Genomic DNA, 17,715 nt, shown 5'->3' on the forward strand with positions numbered 1-17,715 from the left:
CCACTGACCCTGGCAATAAATTAGTAAAACCAAATGCTTACCTTGACTTGGAAGAGTTCCAGTGTTGGATAGACATAGCCAGCATCCTTCTGTTATAGCCAGCTAGCCATCTCTCCATTTGAGACGGGTGTTTGAGTAGGCTAAACTAGCTAGCTGCATTTGCTAGCTAATGAACTATAGCTCTCTCTCTCTCTCTTGCTCCTCCTTCATTTGTGAAGAAATTAATTTGTTCAAAAATGTTCTCTCTCTCTCTTTGAGTCAACTACTCACCACATTTTATGCAGTGCAGTGCTAGCTAGCTGTAGCTTATGCTTTCAGTACTAGATTCATTCTCTGAACCTTTGATTGGGTGGACAACATGTCAGTTGATGCTACAAGAGCTCTGATAGGATGTACTCTGGAAGTTGTCATAATTACTGTGTAAGTCTATGGAAGGGGGTGAGAATCATGAGCCTCTTAGGCTTTGTATTGAAGTCAATATGCCCAGAGGAGGATGGAAGCTAACTGTCCTCCGGTTAAACCTTGGTGCTACCCTACAGAGTGCTGTTGAGGCTACTGTAGACCTTCAGTGAAAAACAGTGTTTTAATCAATTATTTGGTGACGTGAATATATGTTGTGTACTTTTATCTCAAATTGAATAACTTTTTTAATATTTCACTACTTTTATGAAATTCACAGGAGCATGGTCCTCCCCTTCCTCCTCCGAGGAGCATGGTCCTCCCCTTCCTCCTCTAAGGAGCCTTCACTGACACGGGCTGGCTCTGAAATGAGGATGGTCCTCCCCTTCCTCCTCCGAGGAGCATGGTCCTCCCCTTCCTCAGAGGAGGAGCCTCCACACGGGCTGCCTCTGAAATGAGGCAGGTCCTCCCCTTCCTCCTCCGAGGAGCATGGTCCTCCCCTTCCTCCTCTAAGGAGCATGGTCCTCCCCTTCCTCCTCTAAGGAGCCTCCACACGGGCTGCCTCTGAAATGAGGCAGGTCCTCCCCTTCGTCCTCTGAAATGAGGATGGTCCTCCCCTTCCTCCTCTGAAATGAGGCGGGTCCTCCCCTTCCTTCTTTGAAATGAGGCGGGTCCTCCCCTTCCTCCTCTGAAATGTGGCGGGTCCTCCCTCCTCTGAAATGAGGCGGGTCCTCCCCTTCCTCCTCTGAAATGAGGCAGGTCCTCCCCTTCCTCCTCTGAAATGAGGCAGGTCCTCCCCTTCCTCCTCTGGGGATGTAGATGCATAACACATTGTGAATTCCATGATCAGAACTTTACTCTACTAATAGATCAGGAAGTGTCCTTAATGTGTGTGGCCATCTTTCTACATGGAGTTTTTGGAAACTTATGCACAGTTTGAGCTATTGTAGGAAGTGACGTTGCAAGCTAGCTCAGTGCTGCCCCCTCTCATCTCAAGTGGAAGGCCAACCAGGGTACTGCAGGCTGCCATTAGCTGCTAAATTATTCTCAGAACTTCGTCTGTGTGTGATTTTAAAGTCATCGGTTCAAAGAGATACATCTGGTGAAATAGAAGCGAGTATTGGTGCCATGATTATGTTGGGAAAAAAATATATATCTACAAATATTGACCACGAAGATGGTCAATATTTTGTCTATAATGGGGTATCAAAATATCGTAAAATATAATGTAAATAAAAATGAGCTTTTTGGTTGTAATTTAAGGTTAGGGTAAGACATAACGTTAGCAGAGTAGGTTTAAAATCCGATTTTAAAAAGAGATTTTAGAAATTGGCAGGGTTTAGCCATAATTATGACTGAGCTACCACTGACAACACACCTGATCACCGACAACAATGAGACTACATGGAGGGGGTCAGAGACCTGGCAGTGTGGTGAGCAAGACAAACGTGAGCAAGACAAAGGAGCTGATCGTGGACTACAGGAAATGGAGGGTGGCAAAAGGTACCGGAGCACCAAGTCTAGGTCGAAGAGGCTCTTAAACCCCCAAGCCATGACACTGCTGAACAATTAATCAAACGCTATTTGCATTAATACCCCGCCCCCCGCTTTTACACTGCTGCTACTGGCTGTTTGTTATTTATGCATAGTCACTTTACCCCTACAAATGACCTCGACTAACCTGTACCCCCACACATTGACTCAGCATCGGTACCACCTGTATGTAGCCTCAACTACTTCCGACGCCGACAGAGATGGCCGCCTCGCTTCGCGTTCCTAGGAAACTATGCAGTTTTTTGTTTTTTTACGTGTTATTTCTTACATTAGTACCCCAGGTCATCTTAGGTTTCATTACATACAGTCGAAAAGAACTACTGAATATAAGATCAGCATCAACTCACCATCAGTACGACCAAGAATATGTTTTTCGCGACGCGGATCCTGTGTTCTGCCTTACAAACAGGACAACGGAGTGGATCCTATGCAGCGACCCAAAAAAACGACTCCGAAAGAGAGGGAAACGAGGCGGTCTTCTGGTCAGACTCCGGAGACGGGCACAGCGCGCACCACTCCCTAGCATTCTTCTTGCCAATGTCCAGTCTCTTGACAACAAGGTTGATGAAATCCGAGCAAGGGTAGCATTCCAGAGGGACATCAGAGACTGTAACGTCCTTTGCTTCACTGAAACATGGCTCACTGGAGAGACGCTATCCGAAGCGGTGCAGCCAACGGGTTTCTCCACACATCGCGCTGACAGAAACAAACATCTTTCTGGGAAGAAGAGGGGCGGGGGCGTATGCCTCATGGCCAACGTGACATGGTGTGATGAAAGAAACATACAGGAACTCAAATCCTTCTGTTCACCTGATTTAGAATTCCTCACAATCAAATGTAGACCGCATTATCTACCAAGAGAATTATCTTCGATTATAATCACAGCCGTATATATCCCCCCCCAAGCAGACACATCGATGGCTCTGAACGAACTTTATTTAACTCTTTGCAAACTGGAAACAATTTATCCGGAGGCTGCATTCATTGTAGCTGGGGATTTTAACAAGGCTAATCTGAAAACAAGACTCCCCAAATTTTATCAGCATATCGATTGCGCAACCAGGGGAGGAAAGACCTTGGATCATTGTTACTCTAACTTCCGCGACGCATATAAGGCCCTGCCCCGCCCCCCTTTCGGAAAAGCTGACCACGACTCCATTTTGTTGATCCCTGCCTACAGACAGAAACTAAAACAAGAGGCTCCCACGCTGAGGTCTGTCCAACGCTGGTCCGACCAAGCTGACTCCACACTCCAAGACTGCTTCCATCACGTGGACTGGGAGATGTTTCGTATTGCGTCAGATAACAACATTGACGAATACGCTGATTCGGTGTGCGAGTTCATTAGAACTTGCGTTGAAGATGTCGTTCCCATAGCAACGATTAAAACATTCCCTAACCAGAAACCGTGGATTGATGGCAGCATTCGTGTGAAACTGAAAGCGCGAACCACTGCTTTTAATCAGGGCAAGGTGTCTGGTAACATGACCGAATACAAACAGTGCAGCTATTCCCTCCGCAAGGCTATCAAACAAGCTAAGCGTCAGTACAAAGACAAAGTAGAATCTCAATTCAACGGCTCAGACACAAGAGGCATGTGGCAGGGTCTACAGTCAATCACGGACTACAGGAAGAAATCCAGCCCAGTCACGGACCAGGATGTCTTGCTCCCAGGCAGACTAAATAACTTTTTTGCCCGCTTTGAGGACAATACAGTGCCACTGACACGGCCTGCAACGAAAACATGCGGTCTCTCCTTCACTGCAGCCGAGGTGAGTAAGACATTTAAACGTGTTAACCCTCGCAAGGCTGCAGGCCCAGACGGCATCCCCAGCCGCGCCCTCAGAGCATGCGCAGACCAGCTGGCCGGTGTGTTTATGGACATATTCAATCAATCCCTATACCAGTCTGCTGTTCCCACATGCTTCAAGAGGGCCACCATTGTTCCTGTTCCCAAGAAAGCTAAGGTAACTGAGCTAAACGACTACCGCCCCGTAGCACTCACATCCGTCATCATGAAGTGCTTTGAGAGACTAGTCAAGGACCATATCACCTCCACCCTACCTGACACCCTAGACCCACTCCAATTTGCTTACCGCCCAAATAGGTCCACAGACGATGCAATCTCAACCACACTGCACACTGCCCTAACCCATCTGGACAAGAGGAATACCTATGTGAGAATGCTGTTCATCGACTACAGCTCGGCATTCAACACCATAGTACCCTCCAAGCTCGTCATCAAGCTCGAGACCCTGGGTCTCGACCCCGCCCTGTGCAACTGGGTACTGGACTTCCTGACGGGCCGCCCCCAGGTGGTGAGGGTAGGCAACAACATCTCCTCCCCGCTGATCCTCAACACTGGGGCCCCACAAGGGTGCGTTCTGAGCCCTCTCCTGTACTCCCTGTTCACCCACGACTGCGTGGCCACGCACGCCTCCAACTCAATCATCAAGTTTGCGGACGACACAACAGTGGTAGGCTTGATTACCAACAACGATGAGACGGCCTACAGGGAGGAGGTGAGGGCCCTCGGAGTGTGGTGTCAGGAAAATAACCTCACACTCAACGTCAACAAAACTAAGGAGATGATTGTGGACTTCAGGAAACAGCAGAGGGAACACCCCCCTATCCACATCGATGGAACAGTAGTGGAGAGGGTAGCAAGTTTTAAGTTCCTCGGCATACACATCACAGACAAACTGAATTGGTCCACTCACACAGACAGCATCGTGAAGAAGGCGCAGCAGCGCCTCTTCAACCTCAGGAGGCTGAAGAAATTCGGCTTGTCACCAAAAGCACTCACAAACTTCTACAGATGCACAATCGAGAACATCCTGGCGGGCTGTATCACCGCCTGGTATGGCAACTGCACCGCCCTCAACCGTAAGGCTCTCCAGAGGGTAGTGAGGTCTGCACAACGCATCACCGGGGGCAAACTACCTGCCCTCCAGGACACCTACACCACCCGATGTCACAGGAAGGCCATAAAGATCATCAAGGACATCAACCACCCGAGCCACTGCCTGTTCACCCCGCTATCATCCAGAAGGCGAGGTCAGTACAGGTGCATCAAAGCTGGGACCGAGAGACTGAAAAACAGCTTCTATCTCAAGGCCATCAGACTGTTAAACAGCCACCACTAACACTGACACTGACTCAACTCCAGCCACTTTAATAATGGGAATTGATGGGAAATGACGTAAATATATCACTAGCCACTTTAAACAATGCTACCTTATATAAATGTTACTTACCCTACATTATTCATCTCATATGCATACGTATATACTGTACTCTATATCATCGACGGTATCCTTATGTAATACATGTATCACTAGCCACTTTATACTATACTATGCCACTTTGTTTACATACTCATCTCATTTGTACATACTGTACTCGATACCATCTACTGTATCTTGCCTATGCTGCTCTGTACCATCACTCATTCATATATCCTTATGTACATATTCTTTATCCCCTTACACTGTGTACAAGACAGTAGTTTTGGAATTGTTAGTTAGATTACTTGTTATTACTGCATTGTCGGAACTAGAAGCACAAGCATTTCGCTACACTCGCACTAACATCTGCTAACCATGTGTATGTGACAAATAAAATTTGATTTGATTTGTTAGTGGGTTAACTGCCTTGTTCAGGGGCAGGTCAGTCATAATTATGGCTAAACCCTGCCAGACAGATTTTTACCTTGTCACCTCTGGGATTCGATCCAGCAACCTTTCGGTTACTAGTCCAACGCTCTAACCACTAGGCTACCTGCCACGACCAGGGTCTTTCACATATACCGTGCATATACTGTACATAAGACATAACCTAAATCCAATATAAAACCAGTCAAATAACAACACAACTATTCAAGAAAAACTATTACATTCCTCAATAAGAAGGTCCTCAATCCATATTTAAATTGCTCAAGCGGCACCAGAACATCCAGTTGTAATGTATTTTGTAGTTGGTTCCAGCAATGAGTTGCTTTAAAACTAAAATGTAGGATTTACCTAGTTCGGTGGAGACCCGAGGAACCTCAAGAGTTAACCAAATGGGTTTCCATGGTCAAGCAGCCGCACACAAGCCTAAGATCACCATTCGCAATGCCAAGCGTCGGCTGGAGTGGCGTAAAGCTCATCGCCATTGGACTCTGGAGCAGTAGAAACGCTTTATCCTAAGTGATGAATCACGCTTCACCATCTGGCAGTCCGACGGACGAATCGGGGTTTGGCAGATGCCAGAGAACGCTACCTGCCCCAATGCATAATGCCAACTGTAAAGTTTGGTGGAGGAGGGAAAATGGTCTGTGGCTGTTTTTCATGGTTTGGCCCCTTAGTTCCAGTGAAGGGAAATCTTAACGTGACAGCATACAATGACATTCTAGATGATTCTGTGCTTCCAACTTTGTGGCAACAGTTTGGGGGAGGTTTCAGCATGACAATGCCCCAGTGCACAAAGCAAGGTCCATACAGAAATGGTTTGTCGAGATCGGTGTGGAAGAACTTGACTCGCCTGCACAGAGCCCTGACCTCAACCCCATAGAACACCTCTGGGATGAATTGGAGCGCAGACTGCGAGCCGGGCCTAATCTCCCAACATCAGTGCCCGACCTCACTAATGCTCATGGCAGAACGGAAGCAAGTCCCTGCAGCAATGTTCCTTCATCTAGTGGAAAGCCTTCCCAGAAGAGTGGAGGCTGTTATAGCAGCAATGTTCCAACATCTAGTGGAAAGCCTTCCCAGAAGAGTGGAGGTTGTTATAGCAGCAATGTTCCAACATCTAGTAGAAAGCCTTCCCTGAAGAGTGGAGGCTGTTATAGCAGCATAGTTCCAACATCTAGTAGAAAGCCTTCCCAGAAGAGTGGAGGCTGTTATAGCAGCATAGTTCCAACATCTAGTAGAAAGCCTTCCCAGAAGAGTGGAGGCTGTTATAGCAGCAAAGGGGGGACCAACTCCATATTAATACCCATCATTTTGGAATGAGATGTTAAACGAACAGGTGTCCACATACTTTTAGCCTTGTAATATATTTTAGTATATATACTTTTAGTATTGTAATTTATATGGAATGATAGGTTAAACAAGCAGGGGTCCATGAGATGTTATACGAGCCGGAGTCCACAAACTTTTGGTCATGTAGTGGTTCCTAATCATCATAAAGATAGAACGATAAAACGTGACAAAATGACCCCACTGTTGAACTGTGAAAATGATTCAGGTTTTATTTCCATACAGTTTATCTCATGGTGAGCAACAAACATGATGTGAAGAGTGAGTGAACAACACACACAGGTGAACCTTTATATAGAGAACAGAGGTACTGACCAAAATCCTTTTAGATCCTTCAAATCTTAATTCTACATTCTTGTCTGCTGAATGAACGCCCCAGAGTTCCTTCCACCCTGCCACAGTTTAAAATGTAATCTCTTCAACCCCAAAGAGAGAAAGGTCAAGTTTTACTTCATGCGGGTACAGTACATTAGATTTAAAAGGTAACTTCCTGCCTGTCCTATATCGAGGATTTCAGTGCAACAGTTTTTCAACAGAAATCTATCAATATGTTTGATAGATAGGTCTTGTGTTTGATCCTCCGTGACGTATACAGTAAACTTTAGGCAGTATTGTAGCAACCCTCATGTTGCAGTATATTTAATTTAAACAGATTGTAATAGCCCGTCCTATGATACAAAACATCCATTGACAACACTTACAACTAAACTAGCTAGTGGTTGGAATATTCAAATAAATAAGACCATTTTAAACATAACAACATAGTGATTGGCCCAGTAAACACAGAGTTCACTTCAATAACAACCAGTAAGAATGCGAGGTTAGTAAGAAGTGTAAGTTAAAACAATAACCGGCTTTTTTGATGGTATCGAAAAATGTGAAAGTATGACAACTATGCCAGTTTGTGTCCATGATGCCAGTCCAGGGTTATATTCATTAGTGGGTACACCATTGCAAAAAAGTGTTTCTTATTAACGGATAAGTTCAGGTAGTTCTAACCTGTTTCGACCCGTTTGCTTCCTAGTGAATACAACCCAGTCTCACACAGAGGACGTCTGAGCATCCTCGTCGGGGGCCTTGTTATTCCCTTGCATGCTCCCTGAGAAGTTGTCAGAGTCCAGCAGCTCCACGATACTATATGGAGAACAGTCCTCCAGCCCCAGCTTCCCACAGGCCCAGCCACAAAACCCCTTCTCCAGGTCGCGGACAGACAGCCACCACTCACTAAAGACCCAGGAGACCTGCGCCAGGGTGGAGTACAGAGCCAGGGACAGGGCCATGGGCATGATCAGCATGGGGTAGAAGATGATGAGGAAGGGGCAGATGGTAATCTTGTGCCAGAATGTTCTCTCCTCGTTGTAGACCAGGAACACGTTGTACCAGGTGAGCGTTCCATAGTAAAACGACGTGATGAAGGCGATAAGGAATACCAGGGGAGCACACAATAGGCTCCAGAGGATCACATGGGGGCCCTGAAAGAACCCCAAGCCACAGGAACACTTGGAGCCCTGCCCCCTCTCACACTCAGCGTCCAGACGTTCTTTAGAGAGGGCCATGTCCCGGAGTTCTCTCTCTGTTAGAGTAACGTGGATGTCTACCACCTGACCCTTCTTCTTCCCCCTGGTGATGGTGCCGGTCAAGGTCACATAACGGCTGTCTGGGGGCATGCTCCTGTCGCTCCAGCCTCCTGGAGATAAACAGCAACAACATTATGACACTAGTAAGCTCCAGCCTCCTGGAGACAAATAACAACAACATTATGACACTAGTAAGCTCCAGCCTCCTGGAGATAAACAACAACATTATGACACTAGTAAGCTCCAGCCTCCTGGAGATAAACAACAACAACAACATGATGACACTAGTAAGCTCCAACCTTCTGGAGACAAACAACAACATTATGACACTAGCAAGCTCCAGCCTCCTGGAGACAAACAACAACAACAACATTATGACACTAGTAAGCTCCAGCCTCCTGGAGATAAACAACAATAACATGATGACACTAGTAAGCTCCAGCCTCATGGAGACAAACAACAACAACAACATGACGACACTAGTAAGCTCCAGCCTCCTGGAGACAAACAACAACAACAACATTATGACACTAGTAAGCTCCAGCCTCCTGGAGATAAACAACAATAACATGATGACACTAGTAAGCTCCAGCCTCATGGAGACAAACAACAACAACAACATGACGACACTAGTAAGCTCCAGCCTCCTGGAGATAAACAACAACAACAACATGATGACACTAGTAAGCTCCAGCCTCCTGGAGATAAACAACAACACAACAACAACATGATGACACTAGTAAGCTCCAGCCTCCTGGAGACAAACAACAACAACATGATGACACCTAGTAAGCTCCAGCCTCCTGAAGTCAAACAACAACAACATGATGAAACTAGTAAGCTCCAACCTCCTGGAGACAAACAACAACAACAACATTATGACACTAGTAAGCTCCAGCCTCCTGGAGATAAACAACAACAACATGATGACACTAGTAAGCTCCAGCCTCCTGGAGATAAACAACAACAACAACATGATGACACTAGTAAGCTCCAGTCTCCTGTAGATAAACAACAACAACAACATGAAGACACTAGTAAGCTCCAGCCTCCTGGAGATAAACAACAACCACATGATGACACTAGTAAGCTCCAGCCTCCTGGAGACAAACAACAACAATAACATGATGACACCTAGTAAGCTCAAGCCTCCTGAAGTCAAACAACAACAACATCATGAAACTAGTAAGCTCCAAACTCCTGGAGACAAACAACAACAACATGATGACACTAGTAAGCTCCAGCCTCCTGGAAATAAACAACAACAACATTATGACACTGGTATGCTCCAGCCTCCTGGAGATAAACAACAATAACATGATGACACTAGTAAGCTCCAGCCTCCCGGAGGTAAACAACAACAACAACATGATGACACTAGTAAGCTCCAGCCTCCCGGAGGTAAACAACAACAACAACATGATGACACTAGTAAGCTCCAGCCTCCCGGAGGTAAACAACAACAACAACATGATGACACTAGTAAGCTCCAACCTCCTGGAGACAAACAACAACAACATTATGACACTAGTAAAGTCCAGCCTCCTGGAGATAAACAACAACAACAACATGATGACACTAGTAAGCTCCAGCCTCCTGGAGATAAACAACAACAACAACATGATGACACTAGTAAGACAGAATACAAAAACATACACAGCACAGTTCACCAAATACATTTCAGAATGATTATTCTTTGCATAGAAGTGGGCTTGCTATCAGAGGGAAGAGGCAGCTAAACATATTGTAGTGGGAACGACATGTCAGATATCTGCTATGTTATGGAAACAACCCAACGATACACCTGTCGTACCATACCACTGATGTCTCACCTTCGCCGGTGGGTGTGTTGAGGAACTTGGCCCCCTCCTCGGTGCTCCTCTCAGCACTTCCCTCCTCTCCCACCTGCTCCTCCCCGGGCCCCCTCTCATTGTCTGAGCGATACACAATGATGGACTCAGGTCTGGGCTCCTTCCTCCTCCTCTTCCTCCGGTTGGCGGAGCCCACCTCTGCGTGGTTCCCTGATGCCTCTGACCTCTCCGACTGGAGGGAGATGAGCTGGGGGCTGTTATCCCCACTGGGCTGGGCCTCCGCCTGGGCCATACTGACTGACTAAGGGGAAAGACACCTCTCTGGGCCTTACCTCCTGACTGGGGCTGGGACACCTCTCTAGGCCTTACCTCCTGACTGGGACAACTCTCTGGGCCCTACCTCCTGACGGGGACACCTCTCTAGGCCTTACCTCCTGACTGGGACACCTCTCTAGGCCTTACCTCCTGACTGGGAGACCTCTCTAGGCCTTACCTCCTGATGGGAGACCTCTCTAGGCCTTACCTCCTGACTGGGACACCTCTCTAGGCATTACCTCCTGACTGGGACACCTCTCTAGGCCTTACCTCCTGACTGGGACACCTCTCTGGACCAGACCTCCTGACTGGCCTGGGACTAATGATCACTTGGGAAACAATGCTGCCTACACGTGTCCATTCTGTGTGAGAGCAGGTATTCTCAGAAGGAAAGCACTGACAGAATTGTACAAAGGAAAGAAACAGTCAGAATTTTAGGAGTGCTTCGAATATATTTCTGCCACTGTAATGCATCCAGTAATAACACTGGGGTTAGGTTACACTTCATGTTACTGCATTATTTAATTGAATACACTTGTTTTTCGTATCGATTTAAATGCACATTGACAATTCCATTGCAAATGTATATAGGCATAGAAAACTACATTTCATATAATTTAATGAATGAAAGGGTTGTCCGCGTCGACACCATTTTCTGCAGTGGGTCACGTTTACCCTACCAATGTACTAATGTAACCTCACCACGGCTTTGACAACGATGGATCCGTGAAAACCCACCATTACAACATAAGTACATTTTCAACATGGAGGCCACATTATGCATCAATGCACCAGACAAAAGGTTTACAGTAGATTGTATCAGCATTAAATGGTAGCGGAGAAACTAACGTAAGGGGCAATGTTTTCCCTTTAAATCACATCACACCCAGATATCTGTTATTTTGTCTAAACAAATACCGGTGGCGTGGAAAACGTTTGCATTTACACTCAAAGACAATATGCCTTACCTTAAAATGGTTTACCACCGAAACTGAGGTATAGTGGTTGTGTTATTTTCGTGTGTAGTTATTTTATCCGACACCCCTTCGATAGACGTTGGTTCCACACCACTACGCTGTTCACCGATATAGGCAGGGTTGCCAGGACCACAAAATGTGTATCCCATTGACCGTACAAAACCAGCACAAAAGGACTAAAAATAAACATTTTTTTTTTCCAAGGGAAGAGAGGAGTTGCCACATTTATACAATAAACAATTATCCCATAATTTTACCGAGCCAATTAAGAAGGAATATCGTAACTTGTAACGCAAAATGTGGTTTACATCAAAATAATAATTATTGCGAACTAAGACATGACTTAATAAACTAATTTGATTATGTCGCAAGAGAAAAGATCATTTGCCCTTATTAAACTGCCCAGATAATTTTCTATCAGTGGATGATTTATCTAATTTGACTGCTCTGATTAAGCAATAAGGCATGACGGGGTATGGTGCTAAGGGCTGTTCTTGACATGACCCAACGTGGAGTGATTAAACAATAAGGCACGAGGACAGCACCATCGCGGAAAGAGATGGGGTGCCTTGTGAGGATCCACTGACAAGTGGCTAATCTGCCTTTGCCATCCGTTCTATTGGCCAGCATACAATCACTGGATAATAAATTGGATGACCTAAAAGCACATATATCCTACCAACGGACATTAAAAACTGTAAAATCATATGTTTCACAGAGTTGTGGCTGGATGACGACATGAATAACATACAGCTGGCGGGTTATACACTCTATCGGCATGACAGAACAGCAGCCTCTGGTTAGACAAGGGGTGGCGGTCTATGTATATTTGTAAACAACAGCTGGTGCACGATATCTAAGGAAGTCTCGAGGTTCTGCTCGCCTGAGGTAAAGTATCTCATGATAAGCTGTAGACCAAGTTATCTACCTAGAGAGTTTTCATCTGTAGTTTTCGTAGCTGTCTACATACCACCACAGACCGATGCTGGCACTAAGACCGCACTCAATGAGCTGTATAGGGCCATAAGCAAACAGGAAGACACTCACCCAGAGGTGACACACCTAGTGGCCAAGGACTTTAATGCAGGGAAACTTAAATCAGTTTTACCAAATGTGCAACCAGAGAGAAAAAAATCTAGACCACCTTTACTCCACACACACAGAGACGCGTACAAAGCTCTCCCTCACCCTCCATTTGGCAAATCTGAACATAATACCATCCTCCTGATTCCTGCTTACAAGCAAAAACTAAATCAGGAAGCACCAGTGACTCGGTCAATAAGAAAGCAGTCAAATTAAGCAAATGCTAAGCTACAGGACTGTTTTGCACAGACTGGGGATATGTTCCGCAATTCTTCCGATGGCATTGAGGAGTACGCCACATCAGTCACTAGCTTCATCAATAAGTGCATCGATGATGTCGTCCCCACAGTGACTGTAAGTACATACCCCAACCAGAAGCCATGGATTACAGGCAACATCCTCACTGAGCTAAAGGCTAGAGCTGCAGCTTTTTAGGAGCGGGACTCTAACGCGGAAGCTTCTTAGAAATCCCGCTATGTCCTCCGACGAACCATCAAACAGGCATAGCGTGGACTAAGATTGAATCATACTACACCGGCTCTGACAAGCGTCGGCTTGCAAACTATTACAGATGACAAAGGGAAGCACAGCTGAGAGCTGCCCAGTGACACAAGCCTGCCAGACGAGCTACATTTCTTCTATGCTCACTTCGAGGCAAGTAACACTGAAACATGCATGAGAGCATCAGCTGTTCCGGATGACTGTGTGATCAAGCTCTCCGCAACCAATGACCTTTAAACAGGTCAACAATCACAAGGCCGCAGGGCCATACAGATTATCAGGATGTGAACTCCTAGCATTCGCTGACCAAATGGCAAGTGTCTTAACTGACATTTTTAACCTCTCCCTGTCTGAGTCTGTAATACCAACTAGTTTCAAGCCGACCACCACTATGGTGGTGCCTGTGCCTAAGAACACAAAGGTAACCTACCTAAATGACAACCAACACGTAGCACTCACATCTGTAGCCATGAAGTGCTTTGAAAGGCTGGCCATGACTCACATCAACACCATTATCCCAGAAACCCTAGAACCACTCCAATTTGCATACCGCCCCAACAGATCCACAGATGATGCAATCTCTATTGCGCTCCACACTGCACTTTATCCACCTGGACAAAAGGAACACTTATGTGAGAATGCTATTCATTGACTACAGCTCAACGTTCAACACCATAGTGAACTCAAAGCTCATCACTAAGCAAAGGACCCTGGGACTTAACACCTCCCTCTGCAACTGGATCCCGGACTTCTTGACGGGCCGCCCCCTGGTGGCAAGGGTAGGTAACAACACATCAGCCACGGGGGCCCCTCAGGGTGTGTGCTCAGTCCCCTCCTGTACTCCATGTTCACTCATGACTGCACGGCCAGGCACGACTCCAACACCCTCATTAAGTTTGCCGATGACACAACAGTGGTAGGCCTGATCACCGACAACGACGAGACAGCATTAAGGGAGAAGGTCAGAGACCTGGCTGTGTGGTGCCAGGATAACAACCTCTCCCTCAATGTGATCAAGACTTGTGATTGTGGACTACAGGAAAAGGAGGACAGTGCATGCTCCCAATCTCATCGACGGGGCTGTAGTGGAGCAGGTTGAGAGCTTCAAGTTCCTTAGTGTCCACATCACCAACAAACTAACATGGTCAAAGCACACCAAGACAGTCGTGAACAGGGCATGACAAAACCCATTCCCCCTCAAGAGACTGAAAAGATTTGGCATGGATACTCAAATCCTATAAAGGTTCTACAGCTGCACCATTGAGAGCATCCTGACTGGTTACATTACTGCCTGGTATGGCAACTGCTTGGCCTCCGACCGTAAGGCGCTACAGAGGGTAGTGTGAACAGCCCAGTACATCACTGGGGCCAAGTTTCCTGCCATCCAGGACCTCTATACCAGGCGGTGTCAGAGGAAGGCAATAAAAATTGTCAAAGACTCCAGCCACCCTAGTCATAGACTCTTCTCTCTGCTACCGCATGGCAAGCGGTACCGGAGCACCAAGTCTAGGTCCAAGAGGCTTCTAAACAGATTCTACCCCAAAGCCATAAGATGACTGAACATCTAGTCAAATAGCTACCCAGACTATTTGCATTGCCCCCACACACTGCTGCTACTCTCTGTTATTATCTGTGCATAGTCATTTTAATAACTCTACCCACATGTATATATTTTACCTTAATTACCTCCACTAACCGGTGCCCCCGCACATTGTACCCTAACACCCTGTATATAGTCTCCACATTGACTCTGTACTGTAACACCCTGTATATAGCCTCAACATTGTACCAGTACCCCCTGTATATAGCCTCCACATTGACTATGTACCGGTACCCCCTGTATATAGCCTCCACATGGACTCTGTACCGGTACCCCTGTATATAGCCTCCACATTGTACCAGTACCCCCTGTATATAGCCTCCACATTGACTCTGTACCAGTACCCCCTGTATATAGCCTCCACATTGACTCGTACCGGTACCCCCTGTATATAGTCTCCACATTGACTCTGTACCGGTACCCCCTGTATATAGCCTCCACATTGACTCTGTACCGGTACCCCCTGTATATAGCCTCCACATTGACTCTGTACCGGTACCCCCTGTATATAGCCTCCACATTGACTCTGTACCGGTACCCCCTGTATATAGCCTCCACATTGACTCTGTACCGGTACCCCCTGTATATAGCCTCCACATTGACTCTGTACCGGTACTCCCTGTATATAGCCTCCACATTGACTCTGTACCGGTACTCCCTGTATATAGTCTCCACATTGACTCTGTACCGGTACTCCCTGTATATAGCCTCCACATTGACTCTGTACCGGTACCCCCTGTATATAGCCTCCACATTGACTCTGTACCGGTACTCCCTGTATATAGCCTCCACATTGACTCTGTACCGGTACCCGCTGTATATAGCCTCCACATTGACTCTGTACCGGTACCCCCTGTATATAGTCTCCACATTGACTCTGTACCGGTACTCCCTGTATATAGCCTCCACATTGACTCTGTACCGGTACTCCCTGTATATAGCCTCCACATTGACTCTGTACCGGTACTCCCTGTATATAGCCTCCACATTGACTCTGTACCGGTACTCCCTGTATATAGCCTCCACATTGACTCTGTACCGGTACCCCCTGTATATAGCCTCCACATTGACTCTGTACCGGTACTCCCTGTATATAGCCTCCACATTGACTCTGTACCGGTACTCCCTGTATATAGCCTCCACATTGGTATTTTACTGCTGCTCTTTAATTATTTGTTACTATTATTTTTTGAGGTATTTTTCTTAAAACTGCATTGTTGGTTAAGGGCTTGTAAGTCGGCATTTCACCGTAAGGTCTGTTGTATTCGGCCCATGTGACAAATAAAATTTGTTCTTAACATGACACAACGTGGAGTGCCTGGATACAGCCATATATTGGCTATGTACCACAACCCCCCAGGGTGCCTTATTGCTATTATAAACTGGTTACCAATGTAAAAGTCATTTTTTGTCATACCCATTGTATACGGTCTGATATACCACGTTTTTTGTCCAATCAGCATTCATGGCTCAAACCAAGTTTATAATTGTAAATAAATCCATTTTACGCATGTGCATAACTATAGATAAATCTGACAAGAGAGTTTGAATGAGGAAAGTTGGACAGAGGAAATCTCTGAGTAAGAAACATTTTGACGAATTAAAAAAAACGCATGTTAGGCTATTTTCTGCCAATTCTGCCGTTAATATGTGCCAGATGTTAAGACTACAAACAGTTAGAAATGGCCCATTTAATTTCAATAGGCATAGGCTACATACTAAAATCTGTGTTTATGATTGTAATTCAACTTTGCCATGGTTTGCTTAGTTAGATGTATTTAGCCTATAGCCCCTGATAGGTCTACATCTCATATATATCAGATAGTCTACAGTAGCCTAGACAAGATGATTTCAGCAGCTTGCTTAGCTCAAATTAACAGAGTAATTTATTCAACATGAATAGTGTGGCGATTTCGAGGTAAGAAGTACTTGTGTTTCCCAATAGCCAGCTGGAACAGACTACTGAGGCTGTGGTCATCATTTCAATCACTGAATTAAATAATAATATGTAAATTAACCAAATGTGCTTGTCAACAACAGCCAGAGTTTATTTTTTTAAAACCTTTAGCCTAATCTCACTGACTGTTACTGTCAATCTGTGATAGAGCTTTAATAACTGCCAATTTAATGAACTAAACAAGGTTACAACAACAACAATAACATAAGGTTACAACAACAATAAACTGAAGTTACAGGCTATATATTCAATGTGTTTTGACAGGTCCAGGTAAACTACACAAGTGGCACAAATTGATCTGCAAGGACTCCAGTTATATAGTCATTCCAACATCAACCCATGAAGTGGTAGCCCACTATGGAATATAAATAGGCTACTTGATGGCCAACAGATGCAAATGTATCATTCTCCACATTTAAATGTCAATTTCATTGAGTACTTTTCCTCATCACAGAAGCACGAGAGGGAGTTCCAAAACCTCAATTTCAAAATGTCCACTTGCGCATTATGACAAGTTAAATAGCAAGCAATTTAGCCAGTAGTGGACTAAACTACATGCTGCTGTGCACTAACAAGACACACACACCCCTCCGGCCCTCCCCACCACCCACTCACTCAGCAACAGACTGCTCCTGCCTGAGAAACGCCATGGCGGCCGCGGTGCAATTTAGTAGCCCCAAAACCGGCAACCCGTTAACAATACATTTTCAACCGCAACATCGTTTTCAAAGTAGCCCGATTTGACTGAAAACTGCGGATATGGCAACCCTGGGTGTGGGATTCCAGATGGGCGTCGTAAACTGTATTCCAGAATACCATTAACCCCGCCCCTCCACCGCTGTCCTGGCCAATCCCGTGTAGATATGGAACTGCGATGAAAACGCTAATCCACAGCAAGGTTTGCCTGGGAGAGGGGAGGA

The 17,715-nt window shown here is 45.8% G+C and overlaps 1 protein-coding gene across 3 annotated transcripts; it reads right to left on the reverse strand.

Moving 5' to 3' along the window:
- Positions 1 to 7,158: 7,158 nt before the first annotated feature.
- tmem169b (transmembrane protein 169b) lies at positions 7,159 to 17,555 on the reverse strand. Of its 3 annotated transcripts, XM_036959533.1 has the most exons (4): positions 11,646 to 11,853; positions 10,794 to 11,073; positions 10,384 to 10,731; positions 7,159 to 8,661 (listed from the first exon to the last, which is right to left on the reverse strand). In XM_036959533.1, the coding sequence occupies exons 3-4, from the start codon at positions 10,652 to 10,654 to the stop codon at positions 8,015 to 8,017; spliced, it is 918 nt and encodes a 305-aa protein (XP_036815428.1). In that variant the 5' UTR covers positions 10,655 to 10,731; positions 10,794 to 11,073; positions 11,646 to 11,853; the 3' UTR covers positions 7,159 to 8,014. The 3 variants fall into 3 exon arrangements, with proteins under 3 accessions (XP_036815428.1, XP_036815427.1, XP_036815426.1); XM_036959532.1 differs by lacking the exon at positions 11,646 to 11,853 and adding an exon at positions 17,411 to 17,555 and having other exon boundaries at positions 10,384 to 11,073; XM_036959531.1 differs by having other exon boundaries at positions 10,384 to 11,073; positions 11,646 to 11,850.
- Between the last annotated feature and the right edge of the window lie 160 nt (positions 17,556 to 17,715).

Source organism: Oncorhynchus mykiss, chromosome 22 (assembly GCF_013265735.2).
Source record: "Oncorhynchus mykiss isolate Arlee chromosome 22, USDA_OmykA_1.1, whole genome shotgun sequence".
Taxonomy (NCBI): domain Eukaryota; kingdom Metazoa; phylum Chordata; class Actinopteri; order Salmoniformes; family Salmonidae; genus Oncorhynchus; species Oncorhynchus mykiss.

Bases quoted from the DNA above. Each gene is read 5' to 3' on its own strand.
- tmem169b (XM_036959532.1), bottom strand. From the start codon at position 10,654: ATGGCCCAGGCGGAGGCCCAGCCCAGTGGGGATAACAGCCCCCAGCTC. The intron at 8,662-10,383 runs GTGAGACATCAG...GTTTATCTCCAG, and splicing joins CAACACACCCACCGGCGAAG to GAGGCTGGAGCGACAGGAGC.